This window comes from Dipodomys ordii, unplaced genomic scaffold, assembly GCF_000151885.1.
Source record: "Dipodomys ordii isolate 6190 unplaced genomic scaffold, Dord_2.0 Scaffold48, whole genome shotgun sequence".
Lineage (NCBI taxonomy): Eukaryota > Metazoa > Chordata > Mammalia > Rodentia > Heteromyidae > Dipodomys > Dipodomys ordii.
Window position 1 is genome coordinate 6,008,418 of NW_012267264.1, and position 18,159 is coordinate 6,026,576.

General features: G+C 38.0%; 1 protein-coding gene across 2 annotated transcripts in view; it reads left to right on the forward strand.

The window, feature by feature from the left end:
• Fam3c (family with sequence similarity 3, member C) overlaps nt 1–18,159 on the forward strand; it is a 39,555-nt gene that overhangs the window by 10,487 nt on the left and 10,909 nt on the right. For both annotated transcript variants that reach the window (XM_013020032.1, XM_013020033.1), the window contains exons 2-6: nt 480–534; nt 5,000–5,104; nt 10,300–10,329; nt 11,243–11,366; nt 17,001–17,059. In XM_013020032.1, coding sequence (XP_012875486.1) covers nt 522–534; nt 5,000–5,104; nt 10,300–10,329; nt 11,243–11,366; nt 17,001–17,059 — 331 coding nt within the window. In that variant the 5' untranslated portion in view covers nt 480–521. The remainder of the gene's footprint in view (nt 1–479; nt 535–4,999; nt 5,105–10,299; nt 10,330–11,242; nt 11,367–17,000; nt 17,060–18,159) is intronic.

Here is an 18,159-nt window from a genome sequence, read left to right on the forward strand (position 1 = left end):
GCCACAGGGCCACTTCCTGCTTTTTCTGTTTATGTGGTACTGAGGAGTCAAACCCAGGGCTTCATACATGCTAGGCAAGCACTCTACTGCTAAGACACATTCCCAGCCCTGTTTGTTTTTTTAAATTAAATGTCATATTGGCAAAATACTTAGAAATGTCATGACATTTGCTTAATTAATTTTACATATACACTCCAAACCCAATCTGATGTGGAATATTCATACCTATAATCCTAATTACTCAGGAGGCTGAGATCTGAGGATCATGGTTCAAAGCCAGCCCGGGCAGGAAAGTCCGTGAAGCTCTTATCACCAATAAACCACCAGAAAACCGGAAGTGGTGCTGTAAGGCAAGCCTTGAGCTGAAGAGCTAAGGGACAGCACCCAGGCCCAGAGATCGAGCCCTGTGACTGACCAAAAACAAAACAACAACAACAAAAAGCAACTAAAAGTATTTGTCTTTTTCTTTTGATTTTTAGGAGATTCTTTAATGAAAAGTGCAATAAACTAAGAAACCAAACATGAGGGTAGCAGGTAAGATATTTAATCCAGAAAAGTAATTTTGTCTTTTATGTAACTTGATTTATTTTTATTTTTTTTTAATTTTAGTAATGATGAAAAGAGAGACTAAATAATGATTGTGTATTTTGAGATGGGGGGGAGGGGGTCTAACTATGTTGTCTTTGCTGGCCTCCAACTTTTGATCCTCCTCCCTCAGTCTCCTGAATAACTACGATGATAGGTTTGTACCATCGTGCTCAGCTGAATGGGTTTTAAATGACCTTTAAATCGCTGTATAATGGGGTTTCGATTCAAGGTATCAGTTTATTAGTACATCTTTGATCAGTGTCACCAGTTCCCTCATTCTCCCGTTACCTCTCTCAACCCCATCTATTCTCTAGCTCAGTGTTCCTTCATGCCAATTGCCAAACTACACTACATTTAAACATTCCTTAGCCTTTTTTATTTGTCTTTTTAAATAGTCATCAAACCATAAACTGGACATTTAATGAGTTTTATGTAAGTTTTTATAGTTTGTAGTTGTCTTTTGTTGAAATGATACTAAATCTTTGAAATTATGGTTTTAATGTTTATTTCTCATACATTAAACTTAAAGGATGACAAAATAGCCATAGAACAAATGATTTTGACACTGTAAGGAAGCTAATGTTTATTTTACTAAGTTTTAGACTATCGAGACAACTAGTTTCTAAATTTTAAAAGTTGAAATCTCTCCTATGTGAAACTAAAAGTGATGCATGTACATCATAGGATTTAGTGTAAATAATCAAATCCGCATGGGAAAGTGAGAAGAACATCACTGGGTAATCATGGTGCTCATGTAGTTATCTTCAAGCACTACATTAGGACAAATTCATAAATACCTGGTGGCCTCTTCCCACCTGAAACAAAAATAACTTGGCTTCCCCAAAACACTCTTCCTCCTTTGACAACCACAGCAGTGCACATTTTCACCAAGGGATTTCTCTTGTGTGCCCAACATAGGAAATAGCTTGTAATTCGAAATCAGTGTACTTGGTCTTTTAATTATCACCTCTCAAAGTAAACTAAATATTTTCCTACAAAAGCATGTCTTAGAAATTGCCTAAAGTCAAGGCAGATGAGCAAAGATGTCTTCATACTTGGGTATGATTATATAGGATGAGGCATAGCGAATCAAAGTTATTAAACCACACTGAATGTTGTTAGAAGTGTTTTTGTAGGAATTTGAAAAACTGGATGTCTGCTATGAAATTACAAAACATCCTTTTTTTTTTTTTAAGGAGTTACATAATTGTTGAAGGAAAATATTACCAGAAACCAAGTGAGAGTGTCTGTGGTTTTTTTTAAACTATTGCAATATCATTTTTTTCCATTTTAATAACGCAAGGACTGTTTATGATTCTGTATCCAGAAGATTTGAAAATATGTTGCCTAATTAGGCATAGCAGCTTGAATGAAAGCAATATTCTCTTTGTACATAATTCTAAACTCATTCTAGTTGAAATTACCTTTGTCATCTCATCCATTTTTCTGACTCTGACAATTAATACCCAGGTTAATTGATGAGTAATTGTTCACAGAGTGCTAATTTTATGTTTGGCCCAATTCCTAAAGTAAGTCTTGGGAGAATTGCCCTTAGTGAACAAATAAGAAAGATTAGCTATTGCTTTTAACTAATTAGTCTCTTCTATGTTTTAAGAAGTTCCTGTTACTTGAATACCCATTGAGCCATCATACTTATATCTCAAGTTGATACTTTTTGGCTTTATGAAAAACAGGAATACACTCAAAGTAATACAGACCCTGGCTAGAACCAAGAGACAATCTCATGGGAAATTAAGAATGGGAATCATCTTCATTTTGGAACTGAATAGGCAAACCAGTTCTGAAGACCTTTTGCAATGGAAGTCCCAGAATTATTAACACTATGGAGACCACACTGAATATAGATTCTCTGCCAACTTTTCTTTTCCTTAGAGCTTTTCCTTGTCAATTTTTCTTTCTTGTTAATTTTTCCTTTCTTGTTAGTCTTGTATAAATGACTGTCATGACCTTTGCCTGCCTAGTTCTATGAACTAGCAAGTGACTTAAAATTTGTGCCTCATATTCCTCATTTTTCAAGTGAAAATAGTATAATGTTGGTGCAAATAAGATTGTAGTTATAAAGCATTCAGCTCTCTAGTAAGCATTCAGAAAATAGTATGTATGTCTTACAAACATACACATATATATACTCATATTCTGTGTGTGTTTATGTATATACGCACACAGCTTTTTTAGTGAAGGCTTAGGTTTAGCTCTGAGTAAAATTTAGAACCCTCAGGTTTCTTGATATTTTAATAACTTTAGTATTAATAACTGTTTCATAGGATATACATGAAAAGATTGTCTCTGTACGTACCTGTGGTTGCTAGAAAGTAATCTATAAACTGTCATGTAAGGTACAGTCTTCAAGTGAGTGGGCTTAAATGATCAAGAAAGAATATTCCACCTACCTGTTTAACAAGCAGTTGTTCAGATTATTTGTGTTAGGTACTCAGCTAGTACCTGAGGGGAAGAACTCAAAGCCTAATGGAATTTTCCTGTCTTGTTTACTGAAATCATAGACATAGGAATTGCTCTTAAAACAGAAAGCGTGGTGAAGAAATTAGGAAATGTAGGAGAGAGGCAGAAATGGATTAGTAGTAATACTTCTTCATTGCCACGTCGTTGTTACATTGATGGAATGTTTGTTTTTTTTCTTTTTCTGTTAATACCCAGCCCCTTACTATGCAGCCATTGAGTGTTTTGAAATAGCAATGAGTAGGTTTTCTCTTCTCAGCATTCTCAGCCTTTCTGAGCATCATCAGCTCCTTGTAAAGATCCTCTTTCCATTTAAAGATACAATCTTTTCTCTTTAGGTTTTTGAAATTAAAACAAACTTTTTTAAAAAAAAATTTCTCCTTGTCTAATAAAGTGAGCCTGGTATTCTTTTTTTGAAGAATGTATAATTTGGTTTTAGGGCCAAGTACTGTACAAACCACCAGACTTTATTAGAGAACCTGGATTCTGGAGTCTGTGCTGCTACTAATTTATTTGGCTGCTATCTCACCTCGGAGTAACGATAGTGAGGTGACTGCTGATTCCATCTCTTTTATGTCAGCACAAATTAACCCAAGGCATTACTGGGAGAGGAGATAGAGCTAGTATAGACACATTTTATATTTTTCCCAAATAAGGTGATAACACATCTTGGAAGTTCAAAGGTTAAGCGGGCAGTATTTCTTGGCTATTGTTTCCCATTTCTTTTCCAATTTTGTAGTTTGTTGTTTTCTCTCCTAGATTGGTTAGCTGTGAAGAAAAAGATGAGATAATTCATATTAAACAGTAACAATGTAATAGTAACAATGATTTACAAGGCACTCAAACATGACTAAAGATAGAAAAGAATAAGAATATAATATTATATAAGAATACATTAGAAAATACAATCATAATATTGCATACATATCCTATGAAACCAAGAAAAATTGAGAGGAGGGACTGGGTTAGGAGGGATGAGGGAGAATGATGAAAAGATGAACTTCAATCAGGATGAGATCTTTTTTTTTTTTTTTTTTTGTGAAAATACCATACAGAGGGGTTACAATTACATGAGCAAGGTAATGAGTACATTTCTTATCAAGCATTGTTGCCTCCTTTTGTTTCCCCTTCCCATCCCTTCCTATCCCTGCCATCCCCTCCCCCACCCAAGCCAAAGTTGAAAAGTTCGTTTTTCAACATAACGTCTTGTACATCTCATTGTTTTAATGGGTCCATCTGTATCCCTATTTAAACAATTTGTTCTTTCCCTTCCCCTCCACAAATTATAGAAACTGATTTTTAAATGGTAACTAACTTTGTGCAACAACTAAAATATAATACGAGTATAACAAAAAAATCTATAAAAATAAGCCTTTTTTTTTTTAAAGATAAGGAATATAACCTGTAGTGCTTACCCTGTATAGATGCCAAATTATATCCTTCGGAATTTGGGGAGCCTATTTTTAACAAGAAAATAAGTAGGGGAAGACTGTTTGTTGTTGTTGTTGTTGTTTACTGTTTTGTGAGGAATTAAGTACTTCAGAGATGGTGATAGGACAATAAGCATCTTACCTTTCACTTGAGAACTTTAGTTGATGGATTTCCTGATCTTGATACCTCCATAAGGTCCAGTATTTTTCATCACTTTCCTGGAATTTCTCCTCCATTGGCTGAGATACCTTGGCGTAATCAGCCAGTGGCTGATGGACTGACACTAGATGATTATTTTGAGTGTTAAGCTAGAATGATGTCTCTAGCAGACTTGTGTGTGGTTACCTTGAGGATCAGGAAAAATCCCTCTTGGTTCAGTTTTTGTTGTAAGCCAAATAAAATTAAGATCCAGTAGATTAATAGGAGTTTTGACATGTAACCTTTGATATTTATTGCCAAAGGCTCATAAACTCATGCTGAATTATTTCTTCCTTTTACCCAGGAGCTGCAAAGTTGGTGGTAGCTGTGGCAGTATTTTTACTGACATTTTATGTTATTTCTCAAGTATTTGAAATAAAAATGGATGCAAGTTTAGGAAATCTATTTGGTAAGTTCTATGGTTTTTCCCTTTTTAGAACTTATTTCTAATGTAGCTTTTTAATTTTTTTTCAGTTTCATTTATTTTCTGCTGTTTAGTCATTTAGAAAAAGAATTATCAGTAAATGTGGTTCATTTGAATATACTAAAATGCATAGGTTATTAGAATTAAGGCAGTTAAAGCAAGAAACCTTCTATTTAACATTTGAAACATTTAATGATTCTGTTTCATACATGCTGGGCAACATTCTGAAAGATAAATCACAGCACCCATAATTTTAAATCATTTCTGTTTGCCACCCATATCCCTCAGTTTTCAGGGAGTCATAATGATGAATTTTAATAATGATCATCACCACTCATCTTATTTTCTTTCTGTGAATTCTCCTTTTATTCCATTTATATAATATATTTCTGTATTATAAATGTACCATTACAAGGTATTCGGGAATTTTTAATGGATTTTGTTTGTTTGTTCTTTTGTCAAGGATCAAACCCAGTGCCTTGCATCTGCTAAGGTAGTAATTACCTTTGAACTACACATCCCTAGCTCTAAACTCAGTTTTTAACAAGCATCTTTAAATTGGTAAATAGAACCAATTATCTTTGAAACTGCATTAGAGAATAAGGAGTAGAACTTAATGTTGACATATTCAAATGAGAAATAATAAGTCTAGAGATGCAATTTAGAATCTCTTCTAGCTACTACAGGCCTTCATTGCTTGAAGTTAGAGAAGCTATAAATAGTCTTCTTAGATCCTTGCCGTACATGGAATAAGCTTTGGCTGTTAAGACATAAAAAAGTGAGACTGAAACACAGGAACAGCATTTTGAACTAACAGGCAGAATCAAATGAAAGAACTTTGAGGTCTCTGCATTGAGTTTTTTGAATTCCATAAATTTATGAATGTCTAGAAGGGATCCCCAAGGTTAATTTATTTCCTGCATATACTCTCAAGACCATTATACAGTGTTTCCCAAACCTTCATAGTATACAGAGATTCTTGGCAGGTGCAAGTTCTCCCTTATGTCTGGGATGTGGCCTGAGAGCCTGCATTTCTCAGGAGCTCCCAGGTAACCAGGTAAGCTGGACCGTCCTATGCTGAGCATTGAGGCTATAGACCATTCCAATATGCAGTACTCAAGGTTGGTAGAAGCATTTTGAGGCAGGTTTTTCTAACAGTAACTATTTACAAGTGCTCCTTTGTATTGCACTGAATCTGCCTTTTGTGCTCTAAGCAATTTCATCTCACTGATCTTGTTTCTGCGTAGGAGCTTCTACATCGGTGCTCTCTCAGATAATTAAATAGTACTCCTGGTTCTTCTGGTCTCCTTGCAAGTCTCCATTCTTTCAAAGTAATCACTGATCACTTTGCTCCAGAACCTGTCTGTTTTCAGCACTCCTCATAAAATGAAATATGCAGGATTCCGGTTAAAGTAGTTTTGCCAAGTACGGTGAGATGTGATTTGACTTGTTCTGGTCTGCACTCGGCAGCCTGGTGGCCTCAGAGAATACAGCTAGTTTCTCACTGAACAGTGGGCCAGAAACCACACCGAAGACTTCCAGGGCTTACTCTGTATTGCCCCAGAAGCAAGGGTATAAGTAGTTCATCTAAGATTATAGATCATGACTCCAGCAAGTCACATGCTTTTCTTCTTTTAAAGTAAAACACTTACTTGGCTGTCAGGCTTGTGGGAAAATTTTTGAGTAGCAGATCAACAAAAAAAGATTGAAAAGGAAAGAAAAAAAATTGGGTTCCTGAGAGAAATGAGTGTGGCCACGATACAAATAGGAAAGTTACAGTATTTGGGGAAAGCCTACTTCTTTCAGAAAGGGGTGAAGAGGAGACAGGGTAAAGTCAGTGTGGCACTCTATATATACACAAGTAGCTGGTAGAGACTCCTGAAGTAATCTGTTCATGTCTGTATTCTGTCCCCTCCCTTTGTCTCTGTCTCTTTGGTTTAGAACTTCATCCTAGTCCAGAGTGTTTTTATAAACACCACATAATGACCCTACAACAATTTTTCATTTTTACTACCTTCGTGTTTCACCACTGTAAGAGCCATTTTCTGTAAACTCATGAACCTTTAGTATTTGTCAATCCTGGAGAATCAAATACAGTGTCTGCTTAGGATGACACCGATTCTCCTGCCCTTCTGATAGATCTCCCCAGCACACTACCACATCTTACCCTCGCCGTGCACACCACAAAGCCCCCCCCCCCCCCGTTCCTTCACACCTTCACCTGGGCTCATGTGGATGTGGCACCCACCCTGTGGTATCTCCCCAGGCCATCTGCTTTCTATGGTGCTGCCTTGGTATCATCTCATTGTGTTGCTCCTATTTTTGAACTGTTTGCTCTAATTACATAGCACCTAGATCAGTGATTTTATTCTGCCATACAGATAACTTTTTCTTTTCATGTGTCTGCTTCTCTGCCTCCCTAGCATCAGAGAATGAATCTTTGAAGGCAGTGGTGTCGTATTTCTTTACCCAACTTTATCTAGTGCTGGGCTCTGGATACTGTGTTCTGCTTGAGTGAAAGCAAATGTGGATAATTGATGGGTTGGATTCTCATGTGGGAAGGAACAGCATTTCAAAGTGGGATTCATAGAGCGTTGTATTAGTTGGAAATAACTGAAGTCAGCTATTCACCAATATCGTGTACTTTAGAGTAGTTGTCTCCTTTCATTTTGACATTTCCCGTCATTTACCTGCAAGGTTTTAGTATATGCGTTGTAGCTACCATGGTTTCTGCAGTCATAGGAAAGATGTTTATTTTGATGTTGGAACTAAAATGCTGCATCTATAAAACTTTATTGGGGGCTGGGAAGGTGGCTCAGTTGTAGAGCGCTTGCCTTGCATGCCTGAGGCCCTGCGTTCAATTCCTCAGCACCACATATGCAAAAAACAAGAAAGAAAAAAAAGCCAGAAGTGGCGCTGTGGCTCAAGTGGTAGAGTGCTAGCCTTGAGCTGAAGAGCTGAGGGGACAGCGCCCAGGCCCAGAGTTCAGGCCACACGACTGGAACCACCCCCCCCCCAAAAAAAAAAAAACTTCATTGGACTCCTATCTCTTGGTGAAAAATTAATCTTAATTTTTAATGTTCATTTCAGACTACTTTAGTTATCCTTGACATTTGTTTAGCATCTAACTTAAGTTCAGTAAACGGTATTTTCCTGTGTGTAATCACAGGGTCTGTGGATAGCTGGCCTCTCTATACTGCTCCTCTTGAACTTCGCTGAAGTCCCACAACAGAACTTATCACTTATTCCTACCCCATCTCAATTACAAAGATCTTGGTGCAGAGAAAGTATTTTTGTTCAGTGGCTCTTGAGAATGAGTACATGAATGCGCTGTAGTCAGCTCCCTGATCAGTCAGCATCCTTGACTCCATCATCCCTCTGTCTGGTCCATTCCTAAGTTTTACACATGCTATGTTTTTAGTTGCTTTGAATCAGTCCATTTTTTTTCCAACCCAGTTACCACCTTTTGCATTTTCCCCCAACAAACTGCCCATTTTATATGGATGACTTCAGGATTTGTGTTGACTTGTCATCTCTAGTCTTCACTTCCTCTGGTGAGAAGAGCCTCTGACTCCTGCCAAGATCAGCAGTGTTTCAGAGCTCAGAGCAGAGTCAGAGCAGAGCTCAGACATTGCCGTTTTAAAAGATGGGAAAATGTGAGTTTGGAGGTTACATTCGAGATGACCTTCAATGCTAATGCTTACCAATTCATAATTATGACCTGGAACAAGTCAAACCAGTAAACCTCGGTGTCTTCAGTTTCCTTGCCTCTGAAACAGTCATGGTACTGAAGTGAAGGTGTACAAAGATATTTGGCAGAGTGTGCAGCCAGTGTGAATGAGGTATCCTGTGAGCCTGTTCACATCTCTGTCTTCTTGGATGTCTGATGATACAGTTGTTCAGGACATAGTGAAGTTGCACATTTCTAATCTTTGGGCTGCAGACTGATTGCTCTAAGCTTTAATTTTGTCATTTAGAGAAAGAAGAGTCTTGGGACACATCTCTGGAATTAATTTTCCCCCTTTTATCGTGTAATCAAAGAAAAATGATAGAATTCAGATAATGAAGTCCAGTAATTTTAACCACCTGAATTACAAACTCGTCCTTTTTTCCTTTTTTTGCCTTCAAATCTCCTTTCATTTTAGTACTAATGCTAGAGTATAGATGAAGTTTGTTTTCTGCTTTATCTCATACATTAACCTTTTTATGCCTTACTTATTACGTTACCTCTGTGACTTTAATGTATAATATTCATAATGTATAATATTCAGCTGCGTGTTCTATAGAGTACATGAGGCTTCATTTGGCCATTTTCTTCTTTTAAAACACTTAGATACTTTCAGCTTTCACTTTTTACTAACCAGTTTGAATACTGAACTTACAGGAAATTCAGTTATCAAAAATAGTACAAAAGTTAAAAAACAAAATGACTATTTATAGTCAGACAGCTAGCTAACATTTATCACACTGCATACTTACTAGCCAAATCAGGAAACAACTGTCCACAAAACGTTGATGATGTAAGTATTATTTCCTGGGTTGGGATCAGATATTGTTTTAGAAAGCTCTTAAGTGTGATTGCAATTCATGACCAGGTTATGATCTCCTGCTATTAGTAAGACTTGACTTTCTGATCTCTGTGACCTAGAGAATTATAACACTCATTTAATATTAAGACATTAACTATTTTTAGTATACCTAGTACATGTCTGTTTTGGAGAAATGAAAGCTGTACACCATTCATCAGTTTCTTTTCTATCCCCAAACTGGTTACCTAACCACCAAGAAAAGTTTCTGTGGAACTGCATGCTTATGTGTATGAAACCACCATTATCAGTAACAACTTAAGAAATACTCATCAAGTACCTATTTATAGAATAACTTTATGATTGGGATTTAAAGTTGTAGAAACTAAACAAAGCAAAAGGTAAAGTATCAGTTAAAAATAAAAAACAACACTGCTCCCGTGATTCCTATACATAATTGTTTATAATAAACTATAGACTGTAAAGTTACTCTTAAGTTACTCTTTCTCTGAAGTGATATTTATATTTTAAAATTGTACACTAAGCAGTCATTCAAACCTATTTTTATCAGCCTGTTTGAATCTCTAAAGCTATTTAAGAAGTAGATATTTGCCAATATGCTCATTCTAACACAGGTACATTTTCTTTTCTTAGCAAGATCAGCACTGGACACAGCTGCTCGCTGTAAGTATTCCATCTCAATATTCTATTAATGGTTTATTCTGTCCTACTGTAGGCCTATGAGAGCCTTTTTTTTTTTTTTTGTCGGTTGTGGGGCTTAAACTCTGGGCCTGAGCACTGTCCCTCAACTCTTCAGCTCAAGGTGAGCACTCTACCACCTGAGCTACAGCGCCACTTCTGGTTTTCTAAGTGTTGATTGGAGATAAGAGTTTCACAGACTTTCCTGCCCGGGCTGGCTTTGAACGGAGATCCTCAGATCTCAGCCTCCTGAGTAACTAGGATTACAGGCGTGAGCCACTGGCGCCCAGCAAGCCTATATTTTAAGCAGTGCTGACAGTTGAATATGACTGAAACTTGATTTGGAAATTACATTTTAGATTTATGTGGAGGCTATGATTTGACAGCCCAGGATTCTTGACACTGCCTCAGAAATGGTACTTTGTTCTTTGGGTACTGTCTAGTTCCAGTATTTTAAGTGTTGCCAGTAATGGAGATTAAAAGATTTCTTAATTAGAACTGTCTGTGGGCAGAGAGTCAGTGGGTCAGTGGGGGTCTTAGGATTTTTTAGTGATCTCTGACCTAACCAGTTGGTGCTTAGCTGTAGATGGGCATCCAAAAATCTAAAGATACACTCCAGAATAATTAGATTAGATACACATGTGATCATCGAGCTTAGATAACTTGATCTATTTATGTCAGTTGTTAGTTCATTCCCCAAGAGGTTCTGGCTTTTGTTTTTGTGTCCTTGTTGTTTTGAGGCTCTTTGAAACCTTCAGGAAAAATTCTCTGGCATGTGTCTAAAACTGTGTGTTTGCTCTAATGTTCCTTTTGTGCTTTGAAATAAATGCAAAGCAAATTGATTATAGTCTGTTAACTTGTATTCTAAAGAAACAAATCTCATCTGTTCTCCTCAAAGCTACAAAGCCTCCCAGATATAAATGCGGGATCTCCAAAGCTTGCCCTGAGAAGCATTTTGCCTTTAAAATGGCAAGTGGTGCAGCCAATGTGGTGGGCCCCAAGATCTGCCTGGAAGACAATGTGTAAGTATTGGCTGGTTTGGAACGCTGAGGTAGATTATTAAGTTACAGCTAGTGGGACCTAAGAGCAGTGATTTCTGTTATCATTCTATGCTTTTTCCCGATTTATTTAAGAAGACTTTAAGTTATTAAGTTTTTCAGCGAGTGGCTAAGCACACAATCAATCTAGCTTTCCATGGAGATAAGATATTTGCTTCTGGTGAATTATGTAGGTAAGTACTGCCCCATTTGGAAGTTGCCAAGACTCAAGTAGCTCTTTTGATTCTGAAATACGAAGGAGAAAGTTAATTCATTTAACTTGATTAAAATTAGAAGCTCAGTTCACTGGGTGCTGGTGGCTCATGCCTATAATCCTAACTACTCAGGAGGTTGATATCTGAGGATCATGGTTCAAAGCCAGACAGAAAAGCCTTTGAGACTCTTACCTCCATTTAACCCCCAGAAAACCAGAAGTGGAGCTGTGGCTCAGAGTGGTAGAGTACTAGTCTTTGAGCACAAAAGCTCAAAGACAGTGCCCAATCCCTGAGTTCAAGCCCCACAACCGATTATAAATAAGTAAATTACATACATACATACATACATACATACATATGCAAAAGCTCAATTCTTCAGTAACTGCCGGCACTGTTCAAGTATCTAATGGCCACCTGTGGCTCATGGCTTGCGAATTGGAGAGCCCAAAGAGAGAATGCATTCATTTCAGGACTGTGTTGCTGGTAGCTTTTCCATTTTCCATATTTGAATATCATTTGCTCAGGGTGAAATGGTCCTCTGATGATGGCTTATAAAGTGCTTGCCTTGGAATCGAGCTGGGTGGTTTCTCAGTTGAGGTACTCTGCAGGTTTGCAGGTTTTTCAATGACCTACCTCCATACCCACCTTCACTTGTAATTAAGGTATTGCCCCTAAAATTGCAAACACCACTTCACATTGTCCAGTTTACTCTCTGCCTGGAAAAGTAGATCCATGAATTCACCTACCTTTGTGTAAAATAATACATTGGCATTTAATTATGTAAAACAGAGAATGAGGCAACAGGACAGAACAGAGAAGCTAGATGGGTTTCCCAGTGCTGTGTGTCTCTTTGATGTAGAAGCTTTTAGATTGCTATCCAGCCCCTCTTGCATTGTGTTAGCTATGGAAGGTTAGTCAGCCTTGCAGGATAACACTTTTCTTGTAGATCTCTTGATCCTTTGTCTTCCCTCATGCTAATTCCTTCCATATTAATCCATTGTCTTCTGATTCCTTCTTGTACTAGTCCTGTTTTACTGGTGTGTAACAAAGCACTTAGGCTTTAGAACTTGGTAGTTTTTAGAAACATTCTCCTCTATTTTCACCGTGATTGACTTCAGAGACCCCAAGTTTGATTGTAAATAATAAGGACCAGGACTATAGTTCTGGGTAACACGGTGCCACAGATGTCCTTAGACCTACTCTGTCCCCTTAAAACATGTGCATTTAATGCAAAAAAGCAATCAAGCTTTTTCAGTGGCAGGTATGGTTCTTACACATTGCATGGGTCAGAAAGAGAAAGAGAAAGCAGGCAGACAGCAGGACGTGGTAAAATAATACTGGGCTGGAAGTCTGGCATGGTGGGCATGCCGTGTAGAATTTAAAACGTATTTCAATTTCTTTAACCATAAAATTGAGGCTGGCCACTGATCTAGCTGCCTTTCAAACATCACTCTGCCATTGTCATTTAAGATTAAATAATTGATGTGATTTTCTTAGATAGGCCTCAGGTCCTGAAGCTAGTCCCCATAGGAGTGCTGCATAATTGGCCAGGGATATCCAGTAGAGATACTGCAGGGACCAATTTCTAATCCAGTGCTTTTTCCAGAATATTCTATTTCTATATTGAAAGCCTAACACATAGTACAAATAGTTGTATTGTTGTCATTGTTTACTAAATCAAAGAAAGAAAAGGTTGAGTCTGAATTTCCCAAGCATCTTTCATTGTCCTATTCAATAAGTATTTATTGAACAGAGTTCCTCTGTGGAAAACTTAGGATCTAGGAGGGGTAACAGGTAGTTAGAAAGCAAATGCCAATGAGTGGCTGTAACTCTTGGCCCAGCTGTGCAGGCACAGCAAGGTGTGTAGAAGTGAGGGAAATGGAGACGCAATGTCTGAACTCAGATTCAAGGGTCAGAGTCTATCATGTAGTCTGAGAACTGAGAGATTAGAAGGAAAGCAGCTGGTAGGGAATGGGCAGAGACCCCTACACAGGAGTGTTCTAAAAGGTCCTGCAGTCTGGGAGCTCTGGGGAGAAGTGGGTAACGCCACGGGGCCATGTAGGAACTTTTGGGTAGTGCAGGTAAGGGGTTGACTTTTCCTGAGACTGTGGAAAGGTTCATTTCAGCTATGTAGAAAATTATCATCTGACTGCTGCGTAAAATCCAGTGGACTAGAAATAATAATAGGAGGGTCATAGCCTCTGCCATCCAGCTCTTTAGTAATACTTCTCTATCCACAACAGACAGATTTGTGTTTTTATTTTCATGGTGGTACTGAACCCAGGTCTTAGCTTTTGTGTTACCATTTATGACTGGTGCTCTACACTTGAGCCACAGCTCCACTGATTAATTGGAAATATGAGTCTTTCAGATTTTTCTGTCCCAGCTAACTTCAAACCTGGATCCTCAGATCTCAGCCTCCTGAGTGCCGAGGATTACAGGCGTGAGCCACCAGCACAATTCTGTTTTTATACTTTGTAAAATACGTAGGTCAATAGTACAAATGCATGAGTAGAAATTTAACTGTTTCTTGCACCTGCTCTGAGTACATGCAGCTCCCTCTGGAGAGGAATATTCTAGACCAGTGTCTCCATGGGGTGATTTTGCTCCCTATGGGTAATTGTCGTTTGTCACAGCTGCGGGGGAGCTGTCTACAGCAATGCTGTCACTCTAAGCCAGGTTTGAGAAACAGATACAAAGATTGTTGTGAAGCCTAGGAGTTAGTTCTCCATGTGTCATCACATTTAAGATGCATTTCCAACATCCTATTAGTGAGAAATGAAGACGCGAGGTGTAAATCCAGTTCCCACACATAGCAGCAATTACAGCTTTCCTCCCTTGATTAGAGACCCTGTGAACTCTTATAGGTCCAAGGTACTGCTTTTGTTTAAGATACAAGTCTTGGCTTTCAGTTTGTCTGAAGTTAATATTAGTGATTTCATTTATAGTATATTCTTAAAGTTTGGTACAAGAATTTTTAGATTATTTTGAGGAATAAATAAAAACAACAACAACAACAAAATCCCAGAAGTGGGCACTAGTGGCTTACACCTGTAAATCTTGTAATCCTAAATACTCAGGAGGCTGAGATCTGAGGATTCCCTTCTAATTCAGCCCACACAGGAAAGTCTGTGAGACTCTTATCTCCAATTAACCACCAGAAAACGAAGTGGAGTTGTGACTTGAAGTGATAGAGTTCTAGCCTTGAGTGAAAGAGCTCAGGGACAACTCTGAGGCACTGACTTCAAGCCCCATGAACAACCACAGCAAAAAAAATAAGAATAAAAATAAGATTGCTGTTATGTTCATGAGGTTCAGAAGTAAAATGAAGCATGTAGTTGAGGTATGAATGTAACCTTAGACACATTATACATGAAGGAGGAGTAAGTCAAATCAAAACCAACAAATGAATTTATTTGGCTTGGAAATTCATCTACCAGATCTTGCTTTAATCATTTCAAGAAGCAGTAGCTAAAACATAGTCTGTATTTGGAACATACTTACCATTTTCTTCATGGTTTTGGTCAGAGGTATGGATGGGGCAGGGCCTTCACATTCCACCTGTGTATAGATTAAGGAAAATGTGTTAATCACTGTTAGCAGGATGTCTAACCCTTAGACATTTTATGTCTTCAGTGGTTTTTCATTTAGTTATGGATTTCGTTTGAGTTTCAGTGTTTAAAAATTGATCAGCTGCTGCCCTCTTGTGGGAATCGTGTGTCATTGCGTTTCTTAGTTACCTAGAACTTTTGCTTCTTAATTTTAATGGAGTTTACTTTTCTAGCATATTTCTGAAAGGTGGAGAGCAGAAAGAAGCATTTTGAGATGTTCCTCTTTGGTGCAGTTGAACTAATATGTTCCAAAATCCACCCTTCCTCTGTGTATAATCAAGACACAGATCTTTTGTTTACATGGCTTTCCTATTGAATTCACTCAGATGAAGTGTGCAGTTGTAGGAAGGTGCAGTGTTAGAACATTTTTATACTCTGAGCCCTTCAGTTGTTGCTGTCCTCCTGCTATTTCGTCCTGCTTGGCACCTAAGATACCAACTTTGGTATCTTTATCCGTAGGTTGGCTTATTTTGAATGCTTCATTTTAGTCTCTTTCAAGGTTCATCCACGCTGGAGTGTGTACCAGGACTTACTTCCCTTTATACTTATGTAATATCCCATTGTATAGATATTCATCATTTTATCACTCATCTTATTGATTGATAGATATTGGGACTATTTACACTTTTTGGCTAAAAGGAGTAATGTTTCTGTAAGCATTTGTTTACAAGTTTTGAGATAGAAACAACTTTATTTTTCATATGTACGTACAGGATACATTTTGGTTCAGACTGTCACTGTTCACAATGTTAGAACTTATTTCCAAATGGTTGCACCAGTCTACATTTCTCCCATCAGTGAATGGAGGGCTTCAGTTTGTCCATATCCTTGTCAGTATTGGTTACCATCTAACTCACTGATTCTAGTCATCCTAGCAGGTCTGAGTAGCATCTCATTGCAGTCTGTGAGCTCTAATGGATGTTGCTTATCTCAGGAGCATGGCTGTGGTCAGATGCCGTAATGAGTGAGTGTGGCGAAGTGGTACTCCTTCTAGGGTAGAGCAGGTTTACATTGATATGACTGAGGGAGCCATCACAAGCAGACATTCATGAAATATGATGCTGCCCTTCTCTTGCTCTCAGCTTATAAAGCACTTAAGGAGTATTGGCCAGGTCTCTATGCTGCAGAAAATAGAAAAGAGCTCATCTGTCGTTTGACCCTTGAGAATGATGGAGAGCACAGGCACACTGTCTTCATGCAGAATGAAGTTTCTAAAATGGTATCTCCTAGTTGAGAGCAGAGCTGCAAGCACTAATGTGGTATTTTGACCCCCAGTACCTGTTTTCAGTAGTTCTGAGGTTTGAACTCAGCCTTGTGATTTCTAGGCAAGCACTCTACCACTTGAACCATATATATAGTATTAAGATATAGGTTGTTATTTGTGAAGTGTTATTTAAAGACATTGCAACACTACTAGACTGTCTTCTTACTTAGAGGCTTTTTTCCTTTTTCTTTTTGGTACTGGTCCTGAGGCTTTAATTCAGCACAACTTTACTTCTGGCCTATCTTTTTGTTTGTATGTGTATTGGAGATAAGAGTCTCATGGTGTTTCCTGCCCAGGTTGGCTTTGAACCACAACGTTAGGATCTCAGTCTCCCAAATAGCTAGGATTACAGTCATGAGCCACCAGTGCCCAGCAAGGCCTTTTATTTTTATCTACAGTGCAGCTGATATGTATATATAATCAATTGATACGTGTATCTAATCCTTCGTTTTACATGACTTCCTGTGATATGTTCCTATGCAATATCTAATACTAATAAATGTCTCTTGATTTCTTTTTCTCCTTTCAGTTTGATGAGTGGTGTTAAGAATAATGTTGGAAGAGGCATCAATGTTGCCTTGGCAAATGGTAAGAGTGATTTTTGTAATTCATGAAAATCATCAGTGGATTTTTTTCTTAATACATGTGTGCTAAAGGAAAATGCTGTGAAGAGGTAGAATTAGGAAGCACCATTAGGGATGGTGAAGGCTTTCCCTCACCTTCTTCCAGAGCAACATAGATGGAGACTTGGTATCTAAATATTCCCAGCATGCATCCTTGCCTGGTGCCTTGTCTGGAGAGCTTCCCAGAGGTTGTCAGCAAGCGGCCAAATTGGGAAATTATGAAATGTTGCTTCACTGTTAGGAATTCTAGCGCAGCATGAAGACAAGGTAGGCAGGAATGGGGTGTGTCACGTGGTAAAGGGTGAGGGACTAGGTAAAAGGAGGAATGAAGATAAAATTTATTATAAAATTTTGCTATGGTCCATATGGTCTCATTTTTTTAAAAAATCGGTTGTGGGGCTTGAACTCTGGGCCTGGGCGCTGTCCCTCAGCTCTTCAGCTCAAGGCTGGCGCTCTACTACTTGAGCCACAAGGCCACTTCCCAGTCCATATTCCTATAGGCTCATTCATACAAAGTTCATTGAATCCTGAGTTTGCTGAGTGTTGTGAAATTAAATTGGAAAATCCAAGCCACGAGTGAGAGTTCACTTTGTTTTGGTTCATAGATAAGTGCCATGTGAAGGTGGATGGACTGACTAGAAACCACCAGCCAGCCCCTTACCTACAGCACAGCAGAGAAAAAGAAGTTTGTACTTCTTTTCCCAAGCAGTCAATTTTCAGCTCGTAGCTTCTGCATTTTCTACTCCAAAATGTTCAATATCTAGTCATCTACTTAATTGATATTAAAGGGGAAATAAGCATAATTTTTAAATACCTTTATTATAGAACAAAATATGATTCTGATAGATATTTCTTTTGTTTTTGTAAAGAGGATTTTTTTCTTTTTCTTTTTTCCTTTCTTAAATTGGTATAAAACGATGACTAAAGTATGTTCTAGCGTTGAATAGAAATGGTCTGCAGTCTATAGAGAATTTTTTTGTGCCTCTCATTGGCATCAAAGATGAATGAATAAGTCCTTTCCAAAAGTTACCCTTCAAAAATATATTTGTGATGTGTGCAATTTGG